The sequence below is a fragment of the Chinchilla lanigera genome, unplaced genomic scaffold (assembly GCF_000276665.1).
Source record: "Chinchilla lanigera isolate Chin_1 unplaced genomic scaffold, ChiLan1.0 scaffold00033, whole genome shotgun sequence".
NCBI lineage: Eukaryota > Metazoa > Chordata > Mammalia > Rodentia > Chinchillidae > Chinchilla > Chinchilla lanigera.
In genome coordinates this window covers 15993685-16010272 of record NW_004955434.1, presented here as the reverse complement: position 1 = coordinate 16010272, position 16588 = coordinate 15993685, and the positions used below count along the sequence as shown (strand labels likewise).

The following is a 16588-nucleotide window of genomic DNA, read 5'->3' as shown; positions in this document are numbered from 1 at the left end:
GCTGGTCTTGAACCCCTTTGGGGCACAGGCTGGCCTGGAACTCACAACAATTCTCGTGCCTCAGCCTCCTGAGTGCTGGCAAATAGGCATACCCATTTTATGAGTTTTTAAAATAAGGCTTTGTCGATTTGATTTGATGTTTGTCTAATAAGGTAAATATATAACTCTTACACAAAATCCATATAGAACTGGCTGAATTAAAACAAAACCCAAGAACTTTTCATAAATTATAACACAGGAAAAAAAAGCAACTTACTACAATAAAAGCTCAAGCTTTTGAATAAACTATGACTAGAGCATAATAAGATAATTTTTGACTAATCAAAATCCTGCTGGATGTTTTTTTAAGAAATACAATCTGTACTGCAACTGGACTTCTCCAAATTAGTGAAACAGGTTGCTTTTCCTTCTTCAGTCCCTATCATGATTCAGAAATATAATTTGTACAAACAAATAAGACATATTAATCTTTCCTAACATTGTGTATGTGCTGCTTTTATAGAATATTCAGAATGTGATTCCCAGCGCCATCCTGCAATAACAGGAGCAGAATCCTTCTCTGCTGGTTTTGCAGTTACTAGAATTCATTCCTCAGGAAGGAGGGTAAGGAGCAGTTGATGATGTGCTGAATTCTAGAAAATAAGTACATTTCCAGTAAAGTCTCCCCTTTCACGGCACAATAGGCAGTTTTGGTAGTGAGGCACTGCAGAGGGAGTGGAGGCTTTTGTATCAATAAGGGATGCTGTTCTCTTTTCTTACTGTCATTTTGTTATACCACGTAAAATTTTTAACCAACCCAGGTTAACTTCCATAGTGACAATTAACAATCCTAGTGATTATAATAGCAAAACCAATCATAGTTAGCTCTAAATAAGCTTTATTACCAGACATTAGACAAATACTTTCATATATTTCGTTTAACCTATCCTTCATAAACCCCCAAAGAGTAAATATTACTGTCTTCAACTGTAATTCAGAGAAAGTTATACTGCTAGAAACTTATGAGGCTTCCTGGTTCCGAAACCCACCTGCTTAACCTCAGTGCAAGAGCTTAGAAAATGCAGCACACTTTCACTATTTTTTAGAATTACTAAAATATTTAATCTGATGAAAGGAAAATAACTCATGCATTAGAAATTTGTGTCATATTAGGAGTGACTTTTTTTTTTTAGCCTAGGAATTATTATAAAAATAAATTTAAATGTGAAAAAGATCCTCATCACAACAAAATTTGAGAAATTTCTTAAATATCCAATATTGAGGAAATACATATAAAACAATATTTTTCAAGCAATACAACTTAAGTTTAAGAGAACCATAAAGGTGAAGGTATACAATACAGTTTCTACCAGAGGAATAGGCTCTAAACAAAAACAGGTATGTTTTGAATTATAACTTCAATACTTCAAAATAAAATTGCCAAACAAGGTCGGGCGTGGTGGCACACACCTGTAATCCCAGCACTTGGGAGGCTGAGGCAGGAAGACTGCTGTGAGTTCAAGGCCAGCCTGGGCTACAAAGTGAGCTCAAGGCCAGCTTGTACTGTATAGTGAGACCCTGTCTCAAAACGACAAAAAAAAATTTGCTGAAGAAAAACACTGAAATCAAATAAAAAGTTAACAATAATGGGGTTTAGTCAATGTATTCACAGCTTCTGTTCCCTTTTCCCTTATATTTTGTGTACTTTTTCAAGTCTTTATCAGGAATACACAATATATTTTAATTGGAAAACTCTTTAATTATGAAATAAATCAATCATAAGCATGGAATTTCATAAATAGGAAATCATGGGTAAATGTCACTTAGATAATTAAAACATTAAAATTTATTTTTTAGGAAACTTCAACATAGTAATAAAGGCAACTTTAATTTACTGAGATCATATTTTGGAATCATAAAATCCATCTTAATAGTGGAATTACATCTCAGATGAAAGAAATAAGCATTTTTCTGAAAAATTTATGTCTTGTACAAGTTTAATGTTCATATTCCTTCTATTCCTGTTCCAAAAATATTTGTGTCATTTTTTTGTTTCGCTGAATATTTTCATTCCTCAGTAATCAACTATGTTTTTGTGTCTATGACTAGTTCAAAAGTACAACATGTTTTAAGGATTCTGTAATATGAAACATATGGAAATTGTTTGGTTCGCAAGAACAGGATTATAAGGGAAAAAAGATGCCAAAACACAGCACAACTTTCCCGATATAATTTCCCTCAGACAACAGCTACCATTGTTCCTCAGTAACCATGAAGCTATATTCAAACTTTCCTCATTCCCCACTATGTTTATCTTATTTGTAATCTTATTTGCATTAACTCCAACATAACCATTCTGTTTATAGCAATCACTAGGCTTTTCTTGCTTATCACCACCAACTCTGCTCCAGCTGTTTGAGCACATTAACTTTCTGTCTAGTCACCTGTTAACTCTTCTCTCTAGGTACTTCCTCAAGGGGCTAATCTAGAAAATGAATTTATGTCCCATTCACTTAGCCCTTCAACACTGTGGTTTTATGCTTTATTAAATTCTAGAGATGAAATAAATTGGATAGGATTCTTGCTATGAGAGGACTTACACTCTCTTCTGCGGGATATAAAAAAGTAAAAACAAAAAACATAAACCAAAGCTAATCAGGGGCTTGACCTGAAGGATAACAAGTTAGCGTTAACTGCGAGAAACATGGAAGGTAGGAATGGGTAAGGAATAAAGACTCAGGCAAAAGGAAAAGCTCACACAAATGTTAACAGGGAAAAGACAAGGCCGCCTAACTGAGATGGGGCTCAGGTTGTAAAGAAAAATGCATTATGACCAGCTCCTGGCCACAGCCTCACATAGCGTGGATGGGCATGGTTATGAAATAATTTCTTTGTTGTCAAAGTTAATTTTACTACATATCATTTGACTGTTGAGATTAAACCAGAATTTTCAATGCTAAAATGGTTAAATTGTTTTGGTAATAAAACCTCATGACTTGCATAACCGATCCATTTATAAATAACCTGAAATCTTTTTCTTCAGCTTTGTTTGTATTCTTCCTGGGCTTATCACAGGAATTGGATATTGCTGATGCTTACCAATGTGTGTTGCCAGGTGTGGTGGAGCACGCCCATAATCCCAGCACTCAGGAGGCTGAGGCAGGAGGATCATTGTGAGTTCGAGACCAGCCTGGGCTACAAAGTAAGCTCAAGGCCAGCCTGAACTGCACAGTGAGACCCTGTCTCAAAAAGAAAAATAAACAACAAAAAACAAAGCATTGTGTGTTATATGCACCTGATGCTGATTACAGAAAGTTTTCTGGAAGTAGAGAGGAGAAACATTGTTTATGACAGATATTTACATAGCTAAATCGTGTGCAGCTGAGTTTCCTTCTGTCTTTATGTTCCAACAGGAAATGAATATATGACAGTATGTACATATACTGTAGATATGTGTCATCAGTACTTAAACAAGGTATTTGGCTGGAGAAAATTAATTTCATATGTACGGTCATAGAGATGGCAAGGAAGTTCTTTTTAGATTCATTTCCAAGTGTTTAAATCAATCTGACATTTTCAGCATATATATTTAACTCGTTTTGTTTGTGCTCAAGAGAGCCAGCATACTTCTACAGCTTCAAATTCTGTTTACAAAAGGGCATTGGAGAATTTTCATGTAGAAGATACAGTTTTCAAGTTATTTGATCTTGACACAAAATCAACTCAATGATGTTTAAAAAAATGTACTCGTACATTCCTCCCTAAGACTTGGGTGAAATCCAAATAGAATCAATCTGTCTTAAGAATGAATGCAAACAAAAATGGTCCAGTAACAATTATGAAATTGTTGAGCATTCCCAGGAATGCTGGGTCTTTTAGAATTAAAGTGTAAATGGAAATGCATTTCCTCTATTTGTATTGGACACCTGGAACAACCAGCTTGCCAAGCGGGAAGGCTAACTTCCTCATTATCACCTGTGAAATCTCTCAATCTCTGAATCTCCATTTCCAGCAAGGTAAGCATTTTATTGCTCCTTGGGAGGCTTAATTAATGGTTAGTAATTTTGAATTAAAGAGTGTTACAGACTCTACAGGAATCATTTCAACCCACTTGATAATTAATGTCAATAAAGTGAGATGGTTGTGGTGTGATAATTTAAGAACACCTAACATGGACAGCAGCAACAATTTGTGGGATCAGTCTTCTTATTTATTGACTACCAACACCCATGCGCTGAAGTCATATTATTTATTAAGTAAATCCAGATGTTTGCATAGGTCCATTTTATGCAGGTGCCACTCTTCAATGCATGTTTGATTTCCATGTTTGTTGCTAAGTAAAGCACCATTCAGAGATTTCTTTGTACCATTAGTGCAAAGAATATCATCTGAACAGGCTTCCCACTGCACAAGTCACTAGGTTCATCTAAAAATTCTTGTCATTATTATCATGCATGAATTCATAAAATTTCTACTTCATCCAAGTGAAATAATTGATTCACTAAGTTTCCCAACATACATGAAATTACTCTGTTATAGTCCAACTTGTAAATGTAAATTATAATATCTTTGGACAGGGGGGCAATTAGAAGTAATTCTAATTCTCTCATGAAGTAATTAAACTAGTCAAAAATGGCTAGCAGGAAACACAGGACATACAGCAGTCTAACTCTACAAGGTTTTGGTCATGGGAAAGAAAGAGTGTCAGCCTAAGTGATAACCTAAGTCAGTGATGGAAAACGTTTTAGAGACCAAGTGCCTAATCTGCAACCCAAAACCCACTTATTTATCACAAAGTGCTAACCCTGCAATTAAACCTGAATATCTGATGCCTGGCTGCTGGGGCGATGCGGGGGCACCCTGGCTCAAGTGCCAACAGAGAGGCCATAGGTTCGCCACCACTGACCTAAATCCTATCAATACAAACATATAAGAAAATAGTTCTACTTTCCATTAGGCTTTGTGGTGGAAGATCCAAATTTCATTTCCCCATAGTAAGAGTTTACCCTGAAGCATACTGCATACTGGTTGATGTGGTGATCAATTTATAATATTCCAAGACACTGAAAGATGATAATTGGAGGATTGGGAAAGAGACAGAGTGAGAAAAATTTTATGATCTACTTTTAAGTCCTTATTTATGTTTGGCCTCTATTAAAACAGCACACAATCCGGATTGATCAGCATAGGTCCAATGTCTACCAAAACAGTCTTTTTAATATTCTAGTTCATTTTATCCTATGGATGAAAACACATATACAGAGAAGACTGTAAATTTTTTATTTACCCTGACTTCCTTCTTACATGTTCATCCTGGCATTTCCACATTAAGGATTAATTGCAACAAGTACTGCATTACAAAGCAAAATAAAAGCAAATTTTTAAAGTGAAGTAATAAACTCAGTTTTTTGTTTGTTTTCTGGTACTGGGAATCAAACTCCGGACTTTGCATTTGCCATGCAGGCACTTGTGCTGCTGAGCTATATCCCCAGCCCAATAAACTCAAAGTTAAGAAGCAGAAATATAAAAATTATACTATTTTGTAGGGTTGTCAGGAAATATCTCTGTCATAGTTCCCAGTAAGCATTAATCATAGCCAAATTAAAGAAAAACAAGAAGATAATTTTCAAGAGTTGATTTAATATATGGATCTTCTTATTAAATGTAATTCCCCAAAGAAATCTGTTTAAATTTTTAAAATGAAATTTCATGTGGATCATAGTAATAGTGATAGTATAGCTTGATTCATTACTCTCTTGGTGAAGCAAATAGAGTATCAAGCAGAGGGCTACTATGAACAGACACCCTTGTAGGGTAAATACTATATTTTAACACACATACGCTACAAATATATTTAAATATATGCTCCATTCATTCAAATGGTATATTCATTTTCTAATTGTAATCTTATAACTTCAGGACCAAGGGAAGAAGATACACAGTAAATGCAAGTACTTTATATACTACGCAAAATATGTCTAATGCAAAATTATGATTCCCATGAGAAGTCCTTTTAAGACAAAACAGTACACAAATTATTTCTCCTACGTATTTCTCTGGTTCTCAGAATACTTGCTTTGCTTAAAATATTATAAGATAATATGGTCATCACTTCATCCAATAATTAAGTTATATTTATAGAACACTGCACATGAGACAAAAATCTTCCAGTTTTTATTTTATACTTTCATATGTATCAGAGGTTCTAGATGACAAGGCAGCTTAGTAAGAAGAGAATTTCCAACATTAAGTCAAGAAGAAGATGAGAAGTTGAGAGCTTGTTCTTCTAATTGCCTTTACTGTTTTCAAGAAGATCCACTTAGAACAACTGACTGGAGGATCCCCAGGTAGGTTTCCGTGTGACAGCCACTGGCAGTACTGTTGAAAAATGTTCTTAGGACAGGTCTGAAGGGAGCAGGAAAAAGTGATGTAAGTCAGTTGTGTCATAAGTTTTGTAATAACGCACACAGGGGGCGTGAACAAAACATTTATGCCCCACAAACTGTTACTGTTTTATGTACGTGCTCACTGAGGGATTTAAAGACAAAGTGATCTCATGCTCCATTTCTTAAGAAAGCTGAAGAGTGTATGTGTGTGTGTGTGTGTGTGTGTGTTCGGAAAGGGTGCAGAGAGTCAGGGAGAGGGTGGGGAAGACTGAGAAGGGCAAATGTTCAATGTCAACATTTAGGGAATCTAGGTGAGAGGTGTATAGTGATTTTTGATCTTGTTTCTGCAACTTTTATGTGAAATCTAAAATTATTTCCAAAGAAACCATTTTCAAAATCTGTCTTATCGTTGGAATTTCTCCTGTGGATGATATAAGTGAGAAAGACTGAAATTCCAAACACTGAAACCCCATGTACTAAGGAAGGCGCTGAGACTGATGCCTTTGGTGAAGCAAGGGTTCTAAAACTTTCACGTAGGGACACTAAAATCCAAGAGAAACATCCACATAGAGCAGCTGGTTCACTTAGTAGAATACTTCATAGCTATTTTTAATCTGTCTAATCTAATTTCAAAGTGAAATAAGAATGGGTCGATTCTTTAAACTCCTCCCAATTTCAGACCCTACAGGGAAGGCTCCGGAAACCCATTCCTCCCCGTCTATGCACTCAGCTCATCCATCTGAACACTCGCCCTGTGGTGCTGGACACACACTTCACAACTGCTGCAGGCCTCTCGGCTGTCATGTGCCCCAGGTCACACGGCACTCCTCAGTTTCCCGTTTTCTACTGAGGGCTATGCCAAGGACAGACGGGGAATTCACGCTCTAACGCCACGCCACTGGTAAGTCTGGCTGCCAAATTGAATGGTTTGCCTTCAGCCAAGACCTACAGAGAACACCATGACGCCAACTCCTTTTATGTGACAGCTCAGAGTCTCACTCAGGAGTGTGGAAAGAAGATGACGACACCTAAGCACATTTGTATGCACTTATGAGTGAAGAAAGACAATGGCCTTTCATTTCCGTGCTCCGCTAACACCCCTGGGCACAGTGGTCCCTAAGACTGGCAAGACAGAGAAGGTCCTGCACCCAAAAAGGAGTTCTCCTTATGCCACTTCTAAGCAAGCACAAATGTTATTTTATGTCTGAAGTCAACTGGCACAGTGACAGACAGCAGAAGGTGTGTGAGAGTTTCTGCACCCAGGAATCCAAGTTCCAACTGCCAGGGCTTGGATGTTGGGAGGCAAAGAAGCCTTGAGTTCTCTGCCTCACTCCAGAAAGAGAAATGTTGGTAGTGCTTTCCAAACACAAAAACTGGAGGCAGGACTGCAGTGTATTTTAGTTCACACATTATACATACACTAAGTCCCCAAATATATGGCCAGGCATTATGAAAACACCAGTATTGAAGAGCCATAGCTGCCGCCCTCAAGGTGATTATATTGTACGAGAAAATGAGTGGGCAATGCCGGGTGCACACTTGTAATCCCAGCACTCGGGAGGCTGAGGCAGGAGGATTGCTGGAAGTTCGAAACCAGCCTGCGCTACAAACTGGGCTCAAAGCAAGCCTGAACTGCATAGCGAGACCCTGTCTCAAAAAGACAGGAAAAATAAAAAAGAAGACTGGGCAATATTACCAACCACGATGGAAAGTAGAAGCTAACATCTGATATAACAGGAAAGGGAAGACTTGTCAGACTTCTATTCTGTAGAAGGCGTCAGCCCTGCAGTCGTCTATGTATCTTAGACGCAGCAATATACTTTAATTGTAGAAAGATTCCATCAGTGTTTAGCGTTTAGTCTGCCGATTACTCATTCAGTTTATGGTATGACTAAAACTACTGATCTAAACGATAAAATTCAGTTATACCTGGTGGCTCCTATGCATTATTTTTTGCAATAAAATTTTATAAACTGTTAAATGAAATGGCAGAAAACTAGAATATGGTTTCTGACTCATCCATGTTTGCTGTCTAATCTTATCAAAGGGCTTTATCTGTGATTTATTTATACTTTTCTGACGTTGGCAAGGATTAATTTTCTCTCTAAAAACCTATAGGAGCGTTTACCTGAGTCCTATTCAGTTATATTCAAATTTCTTCAGGTAGGAAGCAGAAGGTGGTCATGCTAAGAAGGAATGATAGCATCTTTCACAAATATTTGAGAATACTTTTCCACTCTCTTACCTTCTTCCAGTAAATCTATCCATGGCTTGGTTCAGCCGCGATGACTAAAATCTTGAAGGCTCTATTGGTTATTAACTCATTCTGCAGAGAGACCGTCCCAGGGTCGAAGTGGTCAGTTCTTACTTGGACACTAGTTATGCCAGAGGCTACTTCTGTGCGGAGATGCTCAGTACTAGATTTAGTGCCTCAGATGAGTGTGTGCAGGAAAACAAGTTATTTTACATACTGCCACAGCCTTGCTACGAAACAGAAGTAAAAGAAGGGAAAACATGGGGAAGGCACTCATCTCGTCTTTTCCAGTAGAAGGCATTCTAGAGATTTCTGTATGCTGGCTCTGGCTTATCAGCTGCAAAGTTTACAAGAAAAAAGAGACCAAATGCTGTTTTTGTCTCTCCCTCTCTCTCTCTCTCTCCTTCCCTTCCTTCCTCCTTCCCTCCCTTTTCTTCCTTTTTTCCTTCTTTCCTTCTTCCCTCCCTTACTTCTTTCCTTTCACCAATAATCAACCCAAAGTTAAACCACTAAGCTGTGCTCAGAAGCAGCATGTGTGTATATATAATACATAATAAAAACAAAAGAATCAATGGAAGATAATTTGTTGAACCTAGAAAAATAGCTGAAACATGAGCTCCTAAGACTCTCTCTTTAATCTATAGATGTATAATGACTGTAAAGCTAAAACAATAGGAAAAACCAGATACGTTCGCATCTATTCAGTAGTTATCACTAGGGAAACTTTTATTTCTCATAAAAGATCACTTTATACAGTTTGCACGTTTTAGCAAGAGTTGGCATCATTTTAATGATAATTCAACTTTTTAAGAAATTAGCAAGAAAAACTAAAAGAAGCTTCACATCATGAGAAAATTATTTTATGATTAAATACTCAGCGAGGGAATTCCAGGTGAGTTTCTCAATAGAGTAATCTTGAAAGACAAACTATAGCATTAAGGAGCTACTTCCTTCCAATTTTGTTTTCAAGCTTTGTTTGGTGGGCAGAAAAACAAGCAGTTAGTGTAGAAGTCCAGTTACTTGTAAACGTCTTTTGCCGAAACACCAGGGACACTTACAAGGATAGTCTTCACTGGTGATAACCCCGATGTAACAGACTGAGCTCAGTTTGGGATGTTAGTTTTAAATTTTTTATGAGTTTACTGAGGTGGATATTAATATACCAACAATTTTACTTTGTTTAGAACACTTTCTGGCATATTGCAATCATTCAAAAACGCCAGATAATTTAGTAAATTTATATAGAATGGAGAAAATGAAATCCAAACACCCCAGCGCTATGGAGCTGTGTGTGTGCACAGATATGCAAGCAAAGGCACGGAATGAGCCGTGAGAGGGTTCACCCCAAAACGAGGCAGCAGTTTCCTTTGGGGAACAGTGTCAGCTGCGAAGTACAGCGCCAGGTGAAGCGGAACTTTTGTTTTGCTCTTTATTGCATTGTCTTTATTTTTGAAGCTTTACAATGAGAAAGCAGGTACTTAACTTTTAAGGAAGAAATAATATTTTTAGAAGAACACAAAAAGATATATTGAACAGAGATGTGGTGAAATTACTGTAGAAACGTCCCTTCACCATAAATGTGCACATCACACTGCATAAGACGATGGGGGAGGGGTTTGGGAGCAATTTGGATCCAGCCTGCAGCCAGGCTCACAGGGGCTCACTTCCGAGTGAATGCCTGGCAATCCTGTCTTCCTCTTTTCCTGACTTTGTCAAGTAGCCTAACCTCCATCAGCCAGTTTCTTTATTTGTAAAGTGAACATAAGACAGAACCCTATGTAAAATCCAGTACAAAATTTTGCCCCTTTGTAAATGAATTATTGCCATGGTGGCGCACACCTGTAATCCCAGCACTCAGGAGGCTGAGGCAGGAGGACTGTGGTGAGTTCGAGACCAGCCTGGGCTACAAAGTGATCTCAAGGCCAGCCTGAAATGCATAGCAAGACCCTGCCTCAAAGAGACAAAAAAAAAAATTATTATTTTATTTTGAAGTCTAAGATCAAGACTGATGAAATATGTCTGAAAATGGCCTTGTTTTCCTTTGTGAATTCTATAAACTTGGTTTATAAACAGTGCACATCTGGAAAGTCAAAACAGTGCTAGACAACAAGTATCACTGCAGGAAAACAGGATAATTAAGGTCCTGTTAGAACAGTAATTTGAAAAATGTTCAAATAAACAAAAGATGATGTGAGGATTCCCAGCTTCTTGTTCTTTCTAGCAAGTTACCTAAGGCTCCAATTTTATCCTAGGCAACCTCTTAAGGAACAAAAATGGAAAGCTCTTGAAACTCCTGCCACATGAACACTAGTGAGCTTCCCTGCTGAGCTCTGAGCGTTCAAGTAACCGGTCTGGGAGTCCTCTCCGCAAGCAGCTCTTGAGTGGCAGGACAAGGTCAAGGAGATCTCAGTGACAACAGCGAAATGAAAGGGGGAGACTGTTGAGATAAAGGTAGTTTGGGGTACGATCATTCACATCTTGGGTATTCCCAAAACCAGGGTCTGTATTGAGCACTTATTCTTCTTCGGAGGGCTTACAGCAAAAAAGGATATGGTATAACATGCTTCACATTTTGAAATTCCAGAAAAAGAGCAGATAGCTATATTTAATTCTGGGTGTCAGCATGAAAGCCAACATATTCTAGAACTGAGACTTTAAAGTTCCAACAGGATAATAAAGTACACAATATTTAACTAACAGAATTATATATGGTAAAGACTCACTACAAGTAAAGAGACAATCATCTCCATTCCTTAGACCTATTGAACTACAAGACATGAAGTTCTACAATTTAATATTTGCTACTATATAATCAACAGCATGCTTAGGACACTGGATGTGTATAGTAAATGCTAAGATCAAAATTTCCAGCTGTACTTCTTCTGGGAAAGGTTGCACGTATTTCTTTTTTGGTTTTGCATAGAAACTTGGTCCAACGATCTTAGGACCGAAGGGTGCTGCAGCAGTCGGTCTGGGAGGAGAGGAGCCTAGACTCATTAATCCTAAAGCACACTGACCATCTAGACCTACTTGCCTATGATCTAAAGAAGAGCCCTGTCATTAAATAATGCCCTATACTGCCCTTTCCTTACTATTTTAAAAAGCTTACATAATAGCGGTTTTGTTATAATATTTTATTGAATTTTTACACTGCCTTAATAGAGATGCTTCTACCCCTTGTTATAGGAAAGCCCAGTTCCCAGCGAGGTAGCAGGACTCCCCTAATGCCACACACTGGTCAGTGAAGATCGGTGTGACGGCCTCTGAGAGCTAGCCAGGCCCTTCTGCCCTGGGAGATAAGCTGAAAATCTCCACAGAAGCGTGATCCTGGCAATCAGTGGAGCCCTATTAGCTGGGCATGGTGGTGCACGCCTGTAATCCCAGCACTCGGGAGGCTGAGGCAGGAGGATCGTTGTGAGTTCGAGACCAGCCTGGGTTACAAAGTGAGCTCAAGGGCAGCCTGAACTGCATAGCGAGACCCTGTCTCAAAAAGACCAATAAATAAATAAATAAATAAATAAAAGTAGAGCCCTATTAGTTTGTACCCTGACCTACTCTAGACTTCCCTGAAATTGAAGATTTCAAGCCAAACTAAACCAAACCAAACGGCTGCCGTTTGAGTAGGGAAAGAATAGCTTTGAAAGGAAGACAAAGTCAGGGCCTTAGAGACATCTGCCAGAATCCCAGTTTAAGAAGTAGTGTTTTAACTCAATTTCGACTGACTCATCCATACAACAGAACGTACACGACACCGCTACAATAGAAGGTGAATATACATTTTTAGGTTATCACAGAAATCAGCTTCTTCAATTCAAAGATTCCCACCTGGTACACAATCTCCTTGACTTGGTAGTATGACTTGCTTGTGTACCCTGAAGGGAAGATAAATTTTTTTGTCAGAAATAGCTCTTTGCGTGTGGACCACATGTTCCAAACTGCATTCCTAGACACAGGGAGAAGCTCATCAATTTTGAGAAGTGTCACTGTTTTCACGTTATGTGTAAGTCTTCTAAATTATGACTTTCCGTCAGAATGACATTACTGCCTGTGTCTCCTCCACGGCCAATCTGTGAGCCACTGATTATGGAAATATGTTTCAACAAGACTTATTTACTAGATTAAGTAAATTTATTAACATTTTATGGGCAAAAAGACAAGAGAAGCCACTGTTAGGAATTCCATTTCCTCATTCCCTTGATGTCTTTATCCCCAGTATTAAGACCTTATTTTGCATAATTACCAGCACTTTTAATTTCTTGCACAAGGCACATTTCTGCTAGTTATCTCCTCAGCTATGTCTGTATCAAAGCTTGGATCTGATCTCCACAAGACATCAGGAACCTGCTGAGATGGTAGTTTGTAATCTTTCTCTGCCCAAATAAGATTCTCATATTATCTTTCCAGCTATCTTTCCGGAACTCATCAAGGAAGATGCCTTCCATTTTCAAGCTTCTACCTAAAGGTATCTGAATGATAAAAATCTCCTAACCTACACTACAGCATGCACAAAGCAACTGCGAAGTTAATTTAACGGAATTATTAACTTGTTTTAGAGAATTTTAAATGATTTTTTTTTTCTTCTTTCCCTTACAAAAGCAAGCAAGCAAGCCACTTAAAATGGGGAAAAGGCAACAGGTCAACCAGAGAAAGTGTCGATAAAAATCAAATGTAAATTTGCCATTTTCAAAAAATTTTAAGCATTGATTTGCATTCTGCTATCATTTACACATTTGTTCATCATAAATGTGCATTTGTGTGTCTAATTCTAGTTGTTGCTGAGAAAACTGTTAAAATAGAAGATGAGTAACCAGGTGAGGTATTGTACTCGACTACTTTAATGGTAAGAAGAGATAAATAACTAACTTGATATTTCTTATGCTTCTGATTTCTCTGCTGTTGTATACACCATGGCCCAAAATACGGAACAGTATTTTTGAGCCAATTTTCATACTGGCGTTTCAGTATCCGAAGATTGGCAAATCGTCACTAGATAACATAGAACTCGATGGAATTCACAATGTGGTACTGTAGGCAGCACACTTTCCATTCCAAACTGTACTTTGATTTTCTGAATGGAAATTGTCTAGGAAGGCGGACTTGGGATGATGCATTCGGGAGCCTTTTAATTTCAACGTCCAGGTCTTTAGTGATACTCATCCCTATCTTATGTATTTCCAACTTCTTCCAGAGTAATTGATCAAAATAACTTCACCCTCAAACTAGAACTATGATACAGGCATGCTGAAATAACACCAAAACCTTCTGAATGCTTGTAAGGAAGATACAATATTTATTACTAAACTCTCAGGCAGGTTTTGATGGAGCTTATTTATATTTATTGGGAAAAGATTTTCTATATGATGAGATGTTTTAAAACTTCTGGCAGCATTTAATTATCAATAAAGCGCCATTCTTAGGAAGAATTTTCACAAGTCTGGATGAAACCATTGCTGAATCCAGCAGTCCTCGAGGGCTTATGTTTATGGCTCCTGGACCGCTCCACAGATCAGTGAACTATCGTGCATGTGTAAGAGCGACACTGTATTTCAAAGATCAATTACTGGAACAGGCACTGGGATGGAAAAAAAAGCAGAGCGTACAGAGTCCGATGACAGGAGTTCAAGTCGTGATTCTGTCATCTCACTGGCTGCGTGATGTTTGTTGCTCTCTTAAGCACCTTCTGAGTCAACAATGATCTCACTCGACAACACTGACAAAACTCCCCTTTTACCCAGTCTAACCTTCAGGTCACATGATATGATAGACAGTAAAATCCTCTGTGAACTGAGCAACTCCTGGGCAGGCTGCATGACAGGCACAATTTCACAATACATTTCCTGTGTGTATCTCTGTATTTGTTTATCATACTGTCAAATTTCCTTACTCCAAAATAAAGGGAAAAAAATCTTCACAAGGGCAAAATCTGTTCCATCCTAAAACATGTCGAAGACTGCCCTGCGTACAGCTGTCGTTTTCTAATACTTCCCTTTCCTTACAGATGATGCCATTTGAGTGGCCATAAGGTTTCACCGGTGAGAAGTCGGGCCCTGGCGGTTTCTCCTCACTCTTCAATCTCTTTCCCAACTTGCCTGCTGTATAACGCATCTCACAGATCTCCAAGAAGAGCGACCGTAACACTTACAGACAAGAACTGGGGAAAACATCCAGGAAGACAGTGAAAGGAGGTGAGAGGTAACGGTGAAGTCAGTGGTGAGTCCTCAGCCCTCAGTGTTGAGGCTTTCTCCCTGGAAGTGTACTCTACCGCGTCCTTGGTTTTTATCACCATTCTGATAGGAAAAGGGGCTCCTTTCCCGGGGGCCGAGAAACAGCTTTGTGCATAGCTGAGGTGCTTCTTAGGAAAGAGTTCTGAGGGCAGGCTCAGAACCGATCTGTTGCTCTGCAGTTGTGCTAACGCTGGGATTCTGATCATCCACAAGAGTTACGTAAGGCAGGGTGAAGCGGCCTCTGGCAGGGGGCGGTGCTTCCAGCCCTTGCTTCTGACCGCCCAGAGCCAGAGCTGAACACTTGCTCCGTGGAAATCTTCGTTGGAGTGTGAAGTTAGAGGGAAAAAACTCTGCCCTGGCATAAATTATTCTTAATGTGTAGAACTGAGGCTTCACATAGAAAATATGATGAGCAGTCAATTTTGCAGTCTGTGGGTGCTGTTGTTATGGTTTTTAAAAAATTATTAGCTTGTTGATTATAAATGGCAAGATCTAGTTTGGAGAAATAGACTTTTATCAGCTGAAACTGTCACTAATAAAAATCTGTGTCTGTAAGATGCTCTTCGTTGAAAGTGACCAAATTTTTTCCTTATCCTATAGAGTTCTTCAGTACACCTGGCCTAACAGTATGGATAACAAATGGCAAGCTTCTTGACTTTTTCATTTTGTATTTTCAGCAGTCAGTTAAATATTAGAATATAGTAAATGCTTAATATTTATGGAATGATGTATGTATAACTTGTATACTTATAGTTAGTGAAACATAACTATAGTAGTAAAATCATTTGCAGCACACTCAGAACGTGAATATATACGCACACATATATTCACATGTAGAGATGTTTATATGTAAATGCAATATATTGACATATATTCATTTTCAATATGTGGAACATTCCTAGTGTGAAGAAAATGGATATTTATGACAAAAACTAAGTCCTTACATAGGCCAGCCTTAAAGATCCAATGAGAAGGGGTGGGGATATAACCCAGTGGCCTAACTGCCTGTCTGGGAAGTGTAAGGTCCTGAGTTCGATTCCCGGTACCCCCCCCCCAAAAAAAAGTCCAATGAGAGATTTTTAGAGTGACATCCTAATGTCCTAACATAGGACACGACCTCTGAGCCCGACTTTTTGCACTAAAACATTTGCCAAGAGTACCTTATGCTTGTAATTTCTTTCCTCCTGGATTCTTCCAAGTATAGCAAGAGTGGGGAAACTTAAAAATAAAAAATCCCCAGGAAACCGGGTCACTTTGTAGTAACTCCTCAGCGTACCCCATGTGCCCGGGGGCCACTGTGGAAACCTGTCTCCTTCTCACACTGGCCGAAAATGAGGTTGACTTGGTCATTGTCTTCAGAGGATTTAGGCAGGAAGAAAATCCTCCCACACAGCTCATCCGCACAAAATTAACCTCGAGCCTACAGAGGCGAAGTGACTCGCCCAAGAACTCCAGTCAGGTAAATCAGTGTCTTGGTCTAAGTACATCCAGAAGAACAAGCAGGGTGTTATCAGACCTGCCCCTTGCCCCATTGTCCCGCTCTTAGGCGAACACGTGCAAAGAGCAGGGAAAATAATTGCGGAAGGCGGGCCCAGGCAGAGGGCTGGAGGTGCACACCTGCTCTCCGGGATCAAAAGGGCGGAACAGCTATTCAAAAGCACAGCAAGGACGAGTGGGCCATTGTTTCCAGCGCCAGCTGTGGGGGATCTGCTCCACAGTGGCCTCGGAACAGCTGCAGCTGCTGC

General features: G+C 38.9%; 1 protein-coding gene across 1 annotated transcript in view; it reads right to left on the bottom strand.

Moving 5' to 3' along the window:
* The window catches only part of Lurap1l (leucine rich adaptor protein 1-like), a 39507-nt gene extending 24783 nt beyond the window's left edge, over positions 1-14724 (bottom strand). Inside the window, exons 1-2 of the mRNA XM_005388690.2 lie at positions 14504-14724; positions 12445-12562 (exon numbers count right to left, since the gene is read on the bottom strand). Of these exons, the coding sequence (XP_005388747.2) occupies positions 12445-12562; positions 14504-14724 (339 nt within the window). The remainder of the gene's footprint in view (positions 1-12444; positions 12563-14503) is intronic.
* Positions 14725-16588: the final 1864 nt, after the last annotated feature.